Source organism: Puntigrus tetrazona, chromosome 23 (genome assembly GCF_018831695.1).
Source record: "Puntigrus tetrazona isolate hp1 chromosome 23, ASM1883169v1, whole genome shotgun sequence".
In the NCBI taxonomy this organism is placed as follows: domain Eukaryota; kingdom Metazoa; phylum Chordata; class Actinopteri; order Cypriniformes; family Cyprinidae; genus Puntigrus; species Puntigrus tetrazona.
The window spans coordinates 16,389,634-16,404,749 of NC_056721.1; the positions used below are offsets into that span (position 1 = coordinate 16,389,634).

Here is a 15,116-nt window from a genome sequence, read left to right on the forward strand (position 1 = left end):
CTCCCTTACCCTCTCCCCTCCAAAAAGCCCACCACCCCGCTGCTCTCCCGCTTGGCCCAGGCCTCAACAGCAGCCCAGTTGTCTGACCGAGCCTATAGAGGCTTCAGAAGAGGACGGCTGGAATACTAAGAGAGCGAGCATAGATTTTCTGCTGAAATGAAGGGGGTGGGGATGAGGGGGAGATTGAGCTCGGCTACCCACATCAAACTCTCCTCTTCTTTTTACTCTCCTTCTTCCTCTGCCTGCACTCTAGAGGGACCCTCTGTTTGTCAGCCAACCAGTCGAGCGTCTCCCCATAAACCCCCCTTCTTCTCTCTCTCTTTCTATCTCTCTCTCCGCTTTAATCTGCCTTCACTCTTGTTACGGTTAACGGAGGAAACAGCCTGTTGATAAAGGCAGTAACGGAAAGGGAGTGAGAAATGCTGCTTTGTGAGACGTGATGGAAGCTAAAGGCTCCTTAACGGAGTGAGCGCTGCAAAATAGAAAGAGAAACGGGCACAACTAATTGCACCAAAGAGATGTTTCTAATAAGACAGACAAAGGGTGTGTAGAATGCCAATGAGAAGGCCGACAGAGAGCGTGTGAGTAAAGGGAGGAGGAGATAACCTGTGATTCGACGCAAAATGCAATGAAAAGTATTTAAAAAAATAACTTGTTATAAGAGGTACAATATTTGATTTTGGGGGTTAAAACAAGAGAGAACTTTCTCTGAAAATATAAAGTAAACTTGAAACTGCATTCACTGCTTATTTTGTTCAGTAATGTGACATATTTCTGAATGAATTTTACATTTTGGTGAAAATGAGGTGACAACTATTAAGACCGTTATTAGTATTGTGACTAAAAAATCGAATGTATCATGAAAGTAATATTATTATGCTACACGTTGGAATTGTTGTTATAAATCTGTTGTCTTTTTTTATTCTTTATTTTAGGTTCCCCGTCCCCTCCCTCTCATTCTCTAAAGTGAGCATAAATGTGAATACCAATGCATGAGTACATATATGCGTAGTGAATTATGGATCCACACGGCTCTAAGACTCTGAGGTAATGCTTCAATGCCACTCCTCGTTTATCTCTAATCAATGTAATACATGCTCAGAATCAACTAAAATCAAACCTTCTGTTTTGGTTTGAGCATTCGGAAGTTTAAAGATTTACCAGCTGGTAAATGTTTATTCAACTTTGCATTCTTTTGAAATCCTGTGTGGTCATCCAAAGTTGAAAACAAAGCTGAAATCAGATAAATGATAAATGAATGTGTTTGAAATGTAGTATTAGGGCTGTGAAAGTTTTAAATGTTTTGTACATGTTTTAAATTAAAATTTGAACGTTTTTTAAAAGTTTCTGATTACGAATATATTTTTGTAAAAAGAAAATGTAGTGTATATATATATATATTGGTAACATTGGTAACGTTTTTTTTTACTTTTTATTATAACAGCATACGTAGTTTGCGTCCTGTGCATATTCTTCAAAATGGCGCCATGGTAATGCAGTGAGACTGAATTACTGAATAAAGCTGTTATTTTTATTTTCTTTGCGTACAAAAAGTATTCTTGTCGCTTCATAATATTCAGGTTGAACCATTGATGGCAGGTGGAGTATAATGGCATATTTCAAACTTTACTGGATCATTGAGAGGCTCCCGGTTTTAAATTGTGTTCCAAAGACAAACTAAGCTTTTACGTTACTGGTTTGGAATGGCATTTGGTAAGTGGAACACGCCACTTTTTTCCAACTTCTTTCCAATTTTCCAACTTACTTTGAGTTAAACAGGTGAGTTTTACCATATTTTAATTTACTCAGCCGATCTCGGGGGCTGGCGTGGCTGAATGGTTTCAAAAACGGTAAAACTCAACTGTTTCACCGTTTAGGTGAGTTGGAAAATGAGCCTATTTTCATAAAAGAGGCGTGCTCCTTAAAGTTTTTCATTTCGGGGTGGTGTATCCCTTTAAGCTATTGCTGTCCCTACAGGCTCCACATCTAAATCTATTCACAAACAGACTTTATCGAGTTAGGAAATTTGACAGTTTGTGAAGATGTTTGCTACATCATTACGGAGGCAACAAGGGATCAGTCATTCTTAAGAGAAAATCTCAGCAGCACGATCGAGGGCCGATATTAGACATGAATTTCAAAATGGGCCATTGGAATTCTGTCATGGTTTGATAATCCACAGAACCGGCTTACTTGACCCTGGTCCTTGAGGGCAGGAGTGCCTTAAGATTTTTCCTCCGGCAAATCTGCGCCCCACTGAGATCAATCAATAATAATTTGGATACAACTCATCTAGCTGAATCTCTTTTTACACGCAGTATCGACGGTCTGGAGCTGTGACACGGTGGCGTACGGCTACTTTGACGCAAGAGACGGCAACGAACAGACGCGGAAGATCCAGAGCCTGCGCTCCTCCGCATACACTTTGATTTTCCTCTCACACGCTTTGCGTTTGAAAGATTTATATATTCAAATCCTCTCCTGTGGTCCCTCTCTCCCCATCAGCCGCAGTGTTTCTCTGACAGGTTCTGCCGAAATCCCAGGCACACGCTGCCAACCTCCACCTTGCTTCCATTGCGTTCCCCAACCCAGCAGCCCTCGCGTCGATCTCTCTCTCTCTCTCCATCTCCTCCACGCTCTCGGAAGCTGCGGGCTGTGTCCAGCCGCCCACTGCTCGCTCCACGCGCGTGTGTGGGGGGGATCAGAGGGGAGAGTGGGCCTCGATCGATTTCTGGAGCTGTTATATGACAAGTCAGGTCTCAGCTCTGCCTGTTTACAGCGCATTCGCAGCGAGCCTTCCCACTTTGAGCAATATCAGACAAATTGTTTGTTGTGAGCGCACGTACATGCTAGCGTGTTTGCTTTCGCTCCGAGGCATCCGAGTGTGTTTTCTCATTTAGAATCCGGCTCTCTAAGGTTTAGGAATATTACAATATGCTTCGGATTGGTTATTTTACCTAATTGTGGCCGGTAAATGTCTTCTGCGTGGGACCCCTGAGAATACCATTGAGTTTGAATCATGGTTCATAATGTTCATGAGCGCAAGCGTGAAGACAGATTGGATTGGGTGTCTGGGTGCTTTCTGAGGGCTATTTTAACGAACGCGGTGCATCTGGAGGAAGTAGCAGGTGGATCGGTGACTGTGGGGGTCCGACACGACTCACCCTCGAGCCCGCCACGCCTGCGACCTGCTTCCATACAAATCTCCTTAACCCCCCAACACAAACACACACCCCATTGTTTGAAGTGCCACGGCACTGAGACGTCACCCTGGCCGTTTGGTGAAGATTGAAACTGACAATGTAGCTTCCCTCTCTGCCTTGATCAATCAGCCAGTCACCAGATCAGATCTAATTCGAACTGAACTGTGTTGGCTGGAGTGAGTTGTTTGCCCCCTTTGTCGTGGCAAAGGGACTTTGTTGTAATTACGAGAATGTCTTTTGCATATAATAATCGAGGACATTTAATGTTTTAAAGGAATAGGAGCACCCAAAAATGGAATTTGATATTAGGTGAAATTAAAACATGTATAACTTTATTCTTCTGTGGAGCACAAAAGAAGAGATTTTGAATAATGTTGGCGCCCCACTGGATTTGATTGTATGAAAAAAAAAACACTTTTACAATATATGTGGCTTTACACGTAAAAAACAAAGTAATGCAGGTTGAGTAGATAAATACAAAATCATTTTTGATCATGCTTTTGCTTTAAATTTGCATGCTTTGTTTTATAGTCCCTCCATTATTCATGGTGCTTCGGTAAACATGTAATTAAAAAGCGGTGACAGATTAAAGGGAAGCTTCGCAAGAAGAACCTTTTGGCATATATTCCTCAGCTCATAGCTAATTTGTGTCTGAAAATTAGCTGGACCAAAGGACATGAAGATCAGCTTTTTATTTTTACTCTAAAATGTTCTCAGACCCTCAGGCGGTGTATTCTGCTCTCCACACACATCTCTGTTCTTGCGGCTCCTCCCTGGGGCTCACATGTGAAGTGCATTTGATTGTCAGGTGCTCTGATTATAATTATCAAAGATGCAACAATAATGTGACCAGCCAGCTTTACTTTGGAAGTACGTCTTTCATTAATGTTGTCCACGAGGATTAAAAAAACTAAGCTTTAAAAGCATTTGATATGAGTCACAGAATTATACCTTTTATTTAAAACAAGACTTTGTAAAAAAAAACCTAAAAAGCTCAATAAAAAACCACTGTGTGGAGAAATTGCTTTATGAAGAATGAGCTATAGCCTGTTTTTTCAATGAGGAATCATGATGTCTGCGATTACATATTTACATTATGAGTGAATCACTGAATTAATTACAGAAACTAATCATCCAAAAACACTGATTCATACAGAAATGAAAGAAGTGATGCCTAGGAGTGAGTCACTGAATAATTCACTTAAATGATTTGTTCAAACACTCCAATTCATTAAAGGACTAAACATACTACTGAGTGCCTATATGTTTTGTTAACACGACTGTAGCATATTTAGCCTTAGAGCTCAACTTAAAGGACGTATGTATTAATAAAAAAAACATGTATTACTTGAGGAGCTGTTGTTCTGCTCTATTCTCAGACTGGAGAAGCCTGGTTTTATTCAGACACAGTTCTGCGGCTACAACATCACTGGAGCTTATGGAATGGCTTCTGTCCTTTGCTTTCAGATCCTCCAGCACAAGATCAGAATAGTTAATGCGTTTGGGTGGAGTGAAAAAAAACAAGCTCTCTCTGCCTCTTAGTGTCCATCATGTGTCATGGCTGCTTCTGGGTTTTGTGTTCTGTCTGGCTGAATCTCCTGCTCCAGCGGTTGCTGTTGCCTCCCTGTCCCTCAGAGGCAGGATGCTCCATAGCCCTCTCTTTCAGTCCGGTTGAGTTCAGCCCTACTTTTCTCCTGACACCTAACACACCTCTGTTTTGTTGTCTCTCCTCACTCTCACGCAGGGCTCAGGTGTGCTTGAATGGCATCTGTCCAGATCAGGGTACTAAGACGTTGGGACAAGAGACAAACACCTGACCTGAGGAGTCCTTATCTTTTGTTTACTGTTATGAATATCAATCCTAGCATTTAAAACTCTACATTTATTGAGGTGTGAAGCCTGTGACGAATTACCCATGGTTTTATTACAAATGTTGTAATCATAGTTTTTTTTGGCTTGATTAGCATCAGTATAGCCACAGTTTTACTACAAATATCATGGTTGAACGAGTGTAGCAAAATTATGGTTAATTTGTGGTTACCATGGTTTAACTATAGTAATTATAGCGATTTTAACAGTACAGATTGTGTCGAAACGCTGAGTCAAACAGGAGAGCAGAGTCATAGTAATGCATAATGACAAAATTAAGCACTTAATTTTTATTACATGCAGAGACTGTCTCTGTAATCAAATTGACAATAATCTCTAGAAATTAAGTACCCCCAACTAAGCCAGAGGCGACAACGGCAAAGAACCAAAACCCCATTCGTAACAGAATGGAGAAAAAAAAAACTTTGAAAGAAGCCATGCTCAGTTGGGGGCCAGTTCTCCTTCTATTTAAAGCAAAACTTTGCTTAAAAAACAGGTTTTCAAGGAAAAATTGCTATCAAACGTCACACGTAGGTTCCTAAATGATGAAGAAGAATTAACAGAGTATCAAGTGTTAGACAGTGTTCTAGGTTATTGCATGTGTTTTAGTTTTTAGGCCCAATAATTAGCACCTCTGTTTCAGAATTTAACATTAAGAAATTACTTGTCATCCAGTTTTTATATTGACTATGCATTCTGATAGTTTCTCAATTTGCTGTGTTTCACCAGGCTGAGAAGAAATATAGAGTATCTATATTTATAGATATTGTATCTATATCTATATCTATATAGAGTATCATCAGCATAACAGCGAAAGCTAACACCACGTCTCCTGATAATGTCTCCCAAAGGTAGTATGTATAGCTTGAAAAGTAACGGCCCTAGTACTGAGCCTTGAGGTACTACATATTTCCATACATTAATATAATTTTATTTGTAGCAAAATGTTCAATTTTTACAACGTAATGTATTATCTTCTCCATTTTTCTCTTTTCAATGGATGTTTCATTTATTTTTATTTTTTGTATATTTTAAGGGTTAGTTTAAAATAAATACACTAAAAACATTTCTCTGGTGAAAAGATTTTTTTGTAATCAAATTTCACAAGTAATTACAAAAAAATAGAAAGTTAAACATTTTCTTTACAGTGTAACACTTTGCCATATATAATGGGAAAACATACCCTATATTGTCAAAAATTCTGCATACAATATAATGGTTAAAATGTTTAGTGGATTGGTTAACAACATTACATAAATCCTTTTTCAAACTCAAGTTATGCTTGCTTATTAGTTTTTAATTGTACACTTGCAGCAGAGCATATATTCGCTCTCATGAGACAATTCTGATTCAGCCTTACAGCCTTAAATTCACAGTTTAATCCATTACACTCTGGGCTCTGTAATAAAACATGCAGTTAGCTTCCAGGCTCGCCCTAAATGTTATGCCATTGCTGACATTAAAATGGACACATTTGATATCTCTGGCTTGTTTGATTACCATGGGAACCGGCAAATTCAGACCGGCCCCTAAACAACCAGAGGCTGATGAAGACAAATGTGCAAACCCAGGTTGGCAGAATTGCTTTCTCGGTGAGTGTGATCGGCCACGCTCGAGAAGGCGGAACCAGGAGTTGTGATTTATCGTTTCGTGTTGTCCCTAGACCACCACTGTCTGCTGCCTCTCCATGCCTTAATTACCCCAACCGTGTTTATTAGAATAGTCACACTACCTATAATACATCATCGGCGCTGAGGGGAGCGGGACAGGAGATAGCACTGCTGTGTGCTCTTTATTTGCAAACAGGGCAGCTATTTGGAAGTTTGGAAGAATAGCTGAAATAGCTAAATGAAGTAACAGATATTAAAGTTAATGTGGATGTTATGTAATGTAACTGGTAGCAAGGGTAGCACTAGTAAGGCCATGGCTTCAGTTCAGGGAACAGATAAATATTTATTTGGTGAATGTACAAATGCCATGCGTGAGGGTCATCCTACATTTTAGGGAACATTTAATCTCCAGTATTAATCATTTTGATATTTCTTTCTAAAGAAATAAAATATTTCAGAAATAAAATATTTTATCCATAAGGTAACTCATATTATATTATCACTTTTTTTTCCCTTAAACTTGCATTGATAACATTTAGTTCTGAAATCTAAATGCTTCAAACCTATATGGGTGCCACTGCATTTTGTAAAATAATAAGATGTTCCTAAGCGTGCCTCAGGCAATAATTAATAATGCGTCTAGTCAGTGTTACTTGTGAACTTTTTTTGCTGTTTTTTAATAACTAGAATGCAGCTTCCTATAGCCTACCTTCAATTAAAGAAAGAGCTATAAGCTTGATCCAGTTCTTTTACCCATATGAGAAGGTGAAAGAGTCTCAAGTAAAATGAGCAAATGTTAATTATCATTCTATACATTGTAGGCTATTTAGAGAAAGCACGTTCAGAGTTTTTAGCATGTTATAACATTAGCCATACCATGTCACTGACTGGACACAGATCGAGTGACTAACCACGGGTCAACTCAAACTGAGGCAAACGATCCAGGCCTGTCGCTTAATGATGGACGAGAACATGATTTATGCGTATATGCAAATATCACAATCTTTTTTCAAAGAACTGCTTTGTCACAGTTATGCAGTCAACAGATGTCTCACCTAAAGCTAGTTAACATTTAGAAAAGGGTTCAAATAGACAGATCTCTCCTTACCTACTACATGCTAATTGGCATCGCTAAGAAACCGTACATTAACATACATACTGGCGCCCTCTTCTGTTCAAGCTTTAGCAGTGACATAAAAACAGCGCTTTGGCTTGGTAACGCGAATAAGCCTCTTCAGTTTACAGTTCACAGGGCATTTGTGAATGGTAAAACCCTGCATCCTGCAATTTATAACCTCTGCAGAAAAACAGAATTGCAATTACATAAATGTTGTGCCCTGTTAATAGCATTTAGTAGGCTATAATTTAGCATTGCACTGTGCTACATAATAGCATGTACCGTAAAATCCACCACAAAACTGCACAGTCATTAACCATCACTGTGTTTCTTTGAAGCTGTCATAGGCATCTGCTCTAGTTTCCTTTCTTTAGATCACTAGTACTTGTGCAAAACTGGACAGTGACATCAATACACTATAAAGCGTCGTGCCGTGCACAGTATTAATACCCACTGAAGGAGAAGGCAAAAGGTCCCAGCACAGTCACCGGAAATGGCGTTTTTTTGTCAAGATGCACCTTCCATTTAGTTTTAATTATCTAGCCAGAGGTCACTGATGTTGTTGGTGTCTAGTTGACACTAATTGGCCTAAGGTGAAGAGAGCTTTCACTATGCGACAGACAGCAGAGGGGTCGGGCGATGAGGTGGGTCGTGGCAAACAGAGACAAGGACGAAAATAACGATGGGGAGCAAAGCGTGCCGATAATATGTGTGCAGACAGTTGCATGCCACTGCCGAGGAAATAGGGCTGTGTACACACAGAGTGTGGAGCTCATTAAAGACAGGCCGATGCAGCATCTTGGCTGAAGTTGCCTTATTGATTGCTATGGTTTATTTAAGTTAGGACGAGTGGTTGGATTATTTAGAGGATATGAGGGAAGTTTCTTGGAAATGGAGGTATTGATTTTGTCCAAGAAAATCAGGGTACATGAATAGGTGCCACTAGAGCAGAAAAGGAGAGATGGGGTTTCTCTTAAAGGCATGGAGAGATGGTTTTCAGCGAGTTTAATTGCAAGTCTTTTCATTTAAAATAAATGTCAACAAAACCAATTTCAACTTTACAATATCCTTAATTTGACTAATAACTTTATTCAATTTAATTTAATGGAGTGCCTTAATTAAAACATTTTTAATTAAGTGACTTTTAAAAGTACTAAATAAAAATATTAATTTAATAATTAATAATTTAATTAATAATTGTTAATTTTGTTTATACATTTATAAGAACACTTTATAAATGTTTAGATATAGATGAGTGTGTGATGATATCATGATAATAAAATAACAGATAGAACATTTTCTGTTTTAGAGCAGTTTCTGTTTTAGTAGTTTAATAGTGTTAATGTCATATTCTAAACTCTTTAAAAAGTTATTTGTTGACATCTATGACTTTAGGAACCTTCACTATCCATGGGAACTGTGCATTGCACAAAAGCACTTGAGAGAAAAAAAATTGCTCTAAAAAATGGTTCTAATTCTTTGGGGAAACAAAAATGGTTCTTCTGTGACATTGCTGCAAAACCCCCCTTTTGGAGTGTAGAGACTGTCACTGTTCATTTGTGTGTTTTCATCCATCTTAATGAAAGAGTGTGTGCAGTCCAGCTAAAGTCAGCTATGCTCAGCTCAGCATGTGCCTCGCAGGCTCACAGACTCATCACTCCTGTGAAGGACTAACTTCTCTTGGCAGTTCTACAGCATATCAACAAACACCTTGATGTTTGCTAAGAACATAAATATAAATGTATCCTTGTAAGCCGATGGAATACATCATGGAGGTAATACATCATTTGGATTCTCGTGAAACACTCTTTGGTAAACTTCTCTCTTGTTACTGCTCCTTTTTATATGCAGCAAATATAGGCTAGAGACTGGCAATTGTGCTTTAAATAAAAATGATAACTTGTTAAAGTTGCAGCGCATCTTGTGACTTAAGCAGATTGGTTGGCTAATTCTCACTCTTATTATCCTGGAGTTACCCACCTTCCGCTTCCAGCTGAAATGTCAACAGATCATGATTACAACATCACATTCAGTGCTCGCTCCAAATGTTTCTCTCACATAAAATAAAAGTTATAATTCACTCCAAAGTTGTGTCATAATTGACATCAAGTTTTTCTTAACCTAAACAAAACCTAAACAACCTAAACAAAATATATGAAAACATACAAGGAAAGTTTATATATTCTATATATATTTTTTCTTCTTCTTTCGTCACAGAAGAAAGTATGACCTAATTTATTCTAAAATCTTGTTTTTAGTATGATTTTGGGCAACACAGTTAGCATAAATAGATGTAAAATAGATGTATCTGTGCTTATAATTAACAGGTTTTAGGTGTAAAAAATAAAAAAAGTAAGAACGAACAGGCCCAGTTTGTAGCAAAATACAAGATGCTTTAATTCATCTAAATGTGTACAAAATGCAATGATTTCAAGAAGTAAATTAGTCAACAGGTTGAAACCATCCGAAAGCTTTCAAACATAATTTAGCTTTCTAAGAACTCATGGAAAACACTTATTTATAGTGCCAGTGAGTATTATTCTGGTTTCAGGATATTCTGGTACGTCAGTCATGAAAGGACAATAGAGAGGGCAGAGATCCTCATAGAGGTTTCCTCTTAAATCCAAACACTACAACAAAAAGGATCATCTCATATAGTGCTGGAATCACACTGAAATGTAGAGAGAAAACACGATTTCAAAAAGTTTTATTAAAAAGACAAATTTTAAGAGAATTTATCAATAAGACCATTTATATTCACAGATATAAACCTACATATACAGACCTACAGAAGCCAAAGATCCACCAGTAGATGCTGCAGGTCCATTGCTCAAACATGAAGAAGAGCAAAGCCACAGAGCCACTGGCGTGACATCCTGTAGCTACAATGTGATGGTTAAAAAAAATCTGTTCCAGTAATTTGATATATCAGTAACAACCAGTAATGGCTAATTGCTATCATTGTGGATACAATTGTAACGGTCAAACAATGCATTAAGTACTGCTTTGTTTTTGCATTTGCTCTTGGATAATAAAGATATCTATCTTCTGAAGTGGACAACCAAGTATGTTGAGCCTGTGGTGGTAAGGATACATAGAAGAGCTTGATTGTTGTTGAACATGGAGACACCACAGAGGAACCCAACCAGCTCGACAGCCAACAGGCCCAGGGTCACAGATAAAGCCACTATGAGGCTGCACTCCAAAAAAACGGTTAGAAGAGATTAATAAATAGATATATACACAGACAGATGATGTCCATATCAAATTAAATTTACTAAAGTGATTATAGATACACAGAAAACTTCATTTATTAAATGCAAGCAAAGTGTCTACTTTAATGTTCAAATAAGTTTTGTGAAAAAATATGGGTGAAATAATGTTCCACCATCATTAACAGATATGTTAAATGTAAAAAACATATTTTGACCTATACTTAACTAAATGTATGAATTAAATAGCGATTATACTACATTTTATTGTATTTGATAAGACAGGCAATTCGTTTGGGGGCTGCATTGTGATCCTCAAATATAGTTTTTCAACAATTCTTTGGGGAATTTAATGTTTATTTAGCAACGATACATTAAATCGATCAAAAGTGATACAATTAAAAAAAAATTATCTTCTGAAATTTTGAAATTCTGAAAAATTGACATTTTTTTCAATTGTGATAAAAATGTTTTCTCATTGGCCTACATAGCTATAAAGCAATTGAGAACACCCAAGTCATATGAACGTACCGTGTGTCCTCTAACCTGTATTCTTCATCGGTGTAATCCAGTGGTAGGCAGGCTCTGACACTGCTCTCCTGTGGGACGACGGTTCAACGCTTAATCGCAGACCTGACCGCAATGATATCCTGCGACCCAGCAGTGATTAAACACAGAAGTTCTTACCCGCGACCAGAATATGATGATGACTATCACGAGGTGAGCGATGAGAGTCAGGAAACGGGCTGGTACCAGACTGCTTACCACCGACATTGAACTAAACAGAAAACAACATCGCACTTTGAAAACGAGCATAGCACTCAGCGGTTTACGCAAAAGGTGTGACATTAACCGCGGATGCACGTACCAACTCTCTAAAATGTGTTAAAGATTGCGAATATAGTTCAGTTGGCGTGCAGACAGTAAGTTTGTTTCCAACAGGGGTTAAAGCAGAACACAAATAAAACGCTTTTAGGCAACGTTCATACTTATCTACAAAACCCGTGGACAGCTTTTCGCTGTAACGTTAAGCTTCGGGTTGCTACGACAACACTCTTCTTCTATTTGTGTAATCGGTCGTGTGCTAAAAACTGACTATTAAACAGCTTCGTGCTGCCACCTACTGGCAGGAGTCGCGATGTGACTGGTTCTCGACTTGCAGAGGGGACTCACAATGTATTAATTATTTTTAAAAATGTGTTTAGATAATTCGTTTTTTTTTCGCTTTAGAGAAATGTAAAATACATTACATGTTTTTTTGACGGCTACATGCAATTCATGCAAATGAAACGCAATTTAAATTGGTCCCACAAATAGTTGCCAGTAAACTGGTGGTATTAGCAAATACTTGAAATTAATCATGATTGTTTTAATATACAGACAGCCCTAGTGTGTGGTAGGCCTAGTAAAAAAATCTGAAGCTCATGGTTTTGTTATACACGACTTTTAAGAACAATATCTCTAAAGGACATGAAAGACAGTTTTAATGATATTTTATATTATTATGGCAAACACCGTTGCTGTTTGGGGTTCAGGGTGTAGTCTGTGACATATGCATGTACATTTTAAAATGTATTTAATAACTTGTATTATTTTATCTTATTTGCAGCTGTTTTATTCTTTGACAGTGAATTTTCAGTATCTTCCGATCCCCAAAGCGAGACACGTATGACAAAAACGGATTATCATATTACCATACTGGAATGTTTTTTTATTTTATTTTACTGAATACTGATCGCATTTTATTATGATTATGTTCGTCTGTCTAGGAGCAGATCGCTGAAGGGGCTGGTCTGCGTGACTACAGCAGTTTACTATTGGAGCAGAAGAAGCCAATTTAAATATCGCGAGATTTGCATCCCCACTCGCTGCTGTAAGATGGAGAAGTTATGTTGAGGCGCAACCGAGGTAAGAGCTTAAATTAGTCTTTGTCTGTTAGGTGGAGACGTCTGCGGCGGACTCCGCGCGACCGTTAAAGCCACCGGACGGTTTTGCTTGCACACTGTATGCGTATAGTGTAGTTAAAATACGTGCTTTGGATGGAAAGACCAGACACTTTGCTAAACCGCCATTTTTAATTTGCAGTCAAGACTGTCGAGCATTGTGGTGTGTTGTATGCACGCGCGATGTGCGCGCGCATAGAGGGAAATTTACTTACAAAATCAGTTTCTCTGTAACCAGAATCTCTAAAATCGAATGTAATAAACGTGCACGAGTGAAGATGACGGGGATCTGGCGGATAGACTCATCTGGTTCTGTCAAGGGATCACGACGAAAACAGCATGTGAATGTGTTAGCATGTGCCTATAAGATAGCACAATATGTTTTTTTTTTTTTTTGCTTTGGATTTATGCGTTTTTAGTTTCCACGGCCTTAAAATTAGGCTTTAGACATTGTGTACTCTGGATATGGATGCTCATACCCATAAATATGCTGAGTCGTCAAGTCCAGCAACAGTCTTGACACCTAAATTCCTCTTATATGGCCTTTAGGGGTTTGCATATTTCTGCCTTCAGTAATGTTATTTTGTCCAGTTACACTATACAAATTTCTATAAGAGAAGTACCCACTGTTTATATTCCCCAATGCACTAAATTCCCCAAATATGTCCTATATGGTCTATTATAGAGATCATTGATGATGGATAAAATGGGTCAGTGTAAACAAATTGACCCTAACTCATGTTGTAAAGTGGATATAAATAAAAGAAAAAGAATCATGAACTTTCTAACCCTGTTTGTATATTGTTTTATGGTGTAAACTGTTGCTGATGACAGGAATGAAAAAAATGAAACCTGTTACCAAACTACAGCATAGTTCAATGAACGATTAAGTTCAATAAAAGATTAAAATCTAATTTCAGTCATTGCGTAAGTATAATGAATTCATTTTCAATCTAGAAGTGAAATAATATTAAAATGAAATTATGGTTTGGTAAAATATATATTTCATAACATCCATATGGTTCCTCGTTACCTCTTAATGTAGTGCATTAAGAAAAATATCCAGACTAATTAATTGTAAAATGCATGAACTTTTTTTGATTTAAAGTTATTCTGACGAATTCTGCCATGCCTCAACTCAAACCTTCCAACGTTTAATACTTTTAAGTTTTTTCAGATAAATGTTTTTAATTTGATAAAGTGGATTTTAGCATCGCGTGTGACACGCTACGTTCGCCCCAAATGCAGCTACGCACAATGTGCAGCAGTAAAAAGTGAGAAATTGAGCCGTCCACTGGAAGTCAGTGTTATGGTAGGCCCGAGTAGGGAATGATTCAGCGAGATATTCTGCGTTTCTCAGCTAACCGAGCAAACCAACGCATGCACGAGCGTCTCATCAGTCGCCACTTGCGCGCGCCTCTCCGGTCACGGTTCATCGAGACGAAGCGCTCGCTGAAGATGAGTGATAATATATGCTACGGTACGGTTGTGTCGGCGCGTTAGCGCTGTGACAGACGCCGTTTTTGTGAGCTAGAGTTCTGAGGGGAGTGAGCGGGTTTGAGGGAGCAGGCCGGGCTGAGCCGGGCTCTAGATTTGTCCAGAGCATGTAAGCGGCTTGGAGGAAAAAAAAGGGACCCGTGTAGCTGCGCCCCTGACGTATTCCACCTCAGTTTAGCGGCACATTAAGGATTTGACGAATGTTTGTTGGAAAAGTGCGGCTTTGATGAGATTTTAGCAGTGAGTCGAGGGATTGCGGGTTTGTGTTGACATGTTGAGGGGAATTATATGCTTAGTGCCTTGTAGCTCGTGAGCTCACAAAGATGTCGCGCGAGCTGCTAACGGTCAATTTCCCCCACAGTTCGCTTACGGTAATTCCGTTACAGTTTCTTAACAAACTGCCGATCGTTGTGTTTTGTTCGCGCCATTAAATGGGAATGACGTGACTATGTTTATCCGCAAAACTTAGCTTGCTGACTGAGTTAGCGGTTAGCAAGGAAAAAAAACTAGCTAGCATGTTAGCTGTCTTTTCCCTCAAATTGTACTCCATTTTCTGTCGTCTTTTCGTTAAAAATGGTTGATGAAATAACATTTCGAGTTATTGGTTTATTTCCAGAATGGCTTTGTTACTTTCACTTGTACTTAAATTTGTTTGTTTACGGTGT

At 38.5% G+C, this 15,116-nt stretch overlaps 2 protein-coding genes across 5 annotated transcripts in view; one reads left to right on the forward strand and one right to left on the reverse strand.

The window, feature by feature from the left end:
* Nucleotides 1–10,171: 10,171 nt before the first annotated feature.
* Nucleotides 10,172–12,072, reverse strand: tmem107l (transmembrane protein 107 like). 4 transcript variants are annotated; one of them, XM_043225230.1, is made up of 6 exons: nt 11,880–12,072; nt 11,699–11,789; nt 11,543–11,610; nt 10,894–10,994; nt 10,585–10,681; nt 10,172–10,470 (listed from the first exon to the last, which is right to left on the reverse strand). In XM_043225230.1, the coding sequence occupies exons 2-6, from the start codon at nt 11,783–11,785 to the stop codon at nt 10,401–10,403; spliced, it is 423 nt and encodes a 140-aa protein (XP_043081165.1). In that variant the 5' UTR covers nt 11,786–11,789; nt 11,880–12,072; the 3' UTR covers nt 10,172–10,400. The 4 variants fall into 4 exon arrangements, with proteins under 4 accessions (XP_043081165.1, XP_043081166.1, XP_043081164.1 ...); XM_043225231.1 differs by having other exon boundaries at nt 12,001–12,064; XM_043225229.1 differs by having other exon boundaries at nt 11,558–11,610; nt 11,699–12,072.
* Nucleotides 12,073–14,278: 2,206 nt separating this feature from the next.
* huwe1 (HECT, UBA and WWE domain containing E3 ubiquitin protein ligase 1) overlaps nt 14,279–15,116 on the forward strand; it is a 35,363-nt gene continuing 34,525 nt past the window's right edge. The window contains exon 1 of the mRNA XM_043224315.1: nt 14,279–14,434. The gene's annotated coding sequence lies outside the window, so the exon portion shown is untranslated. The remainder of the gene's footprint in view (nt 14,435–15,116) is intronic.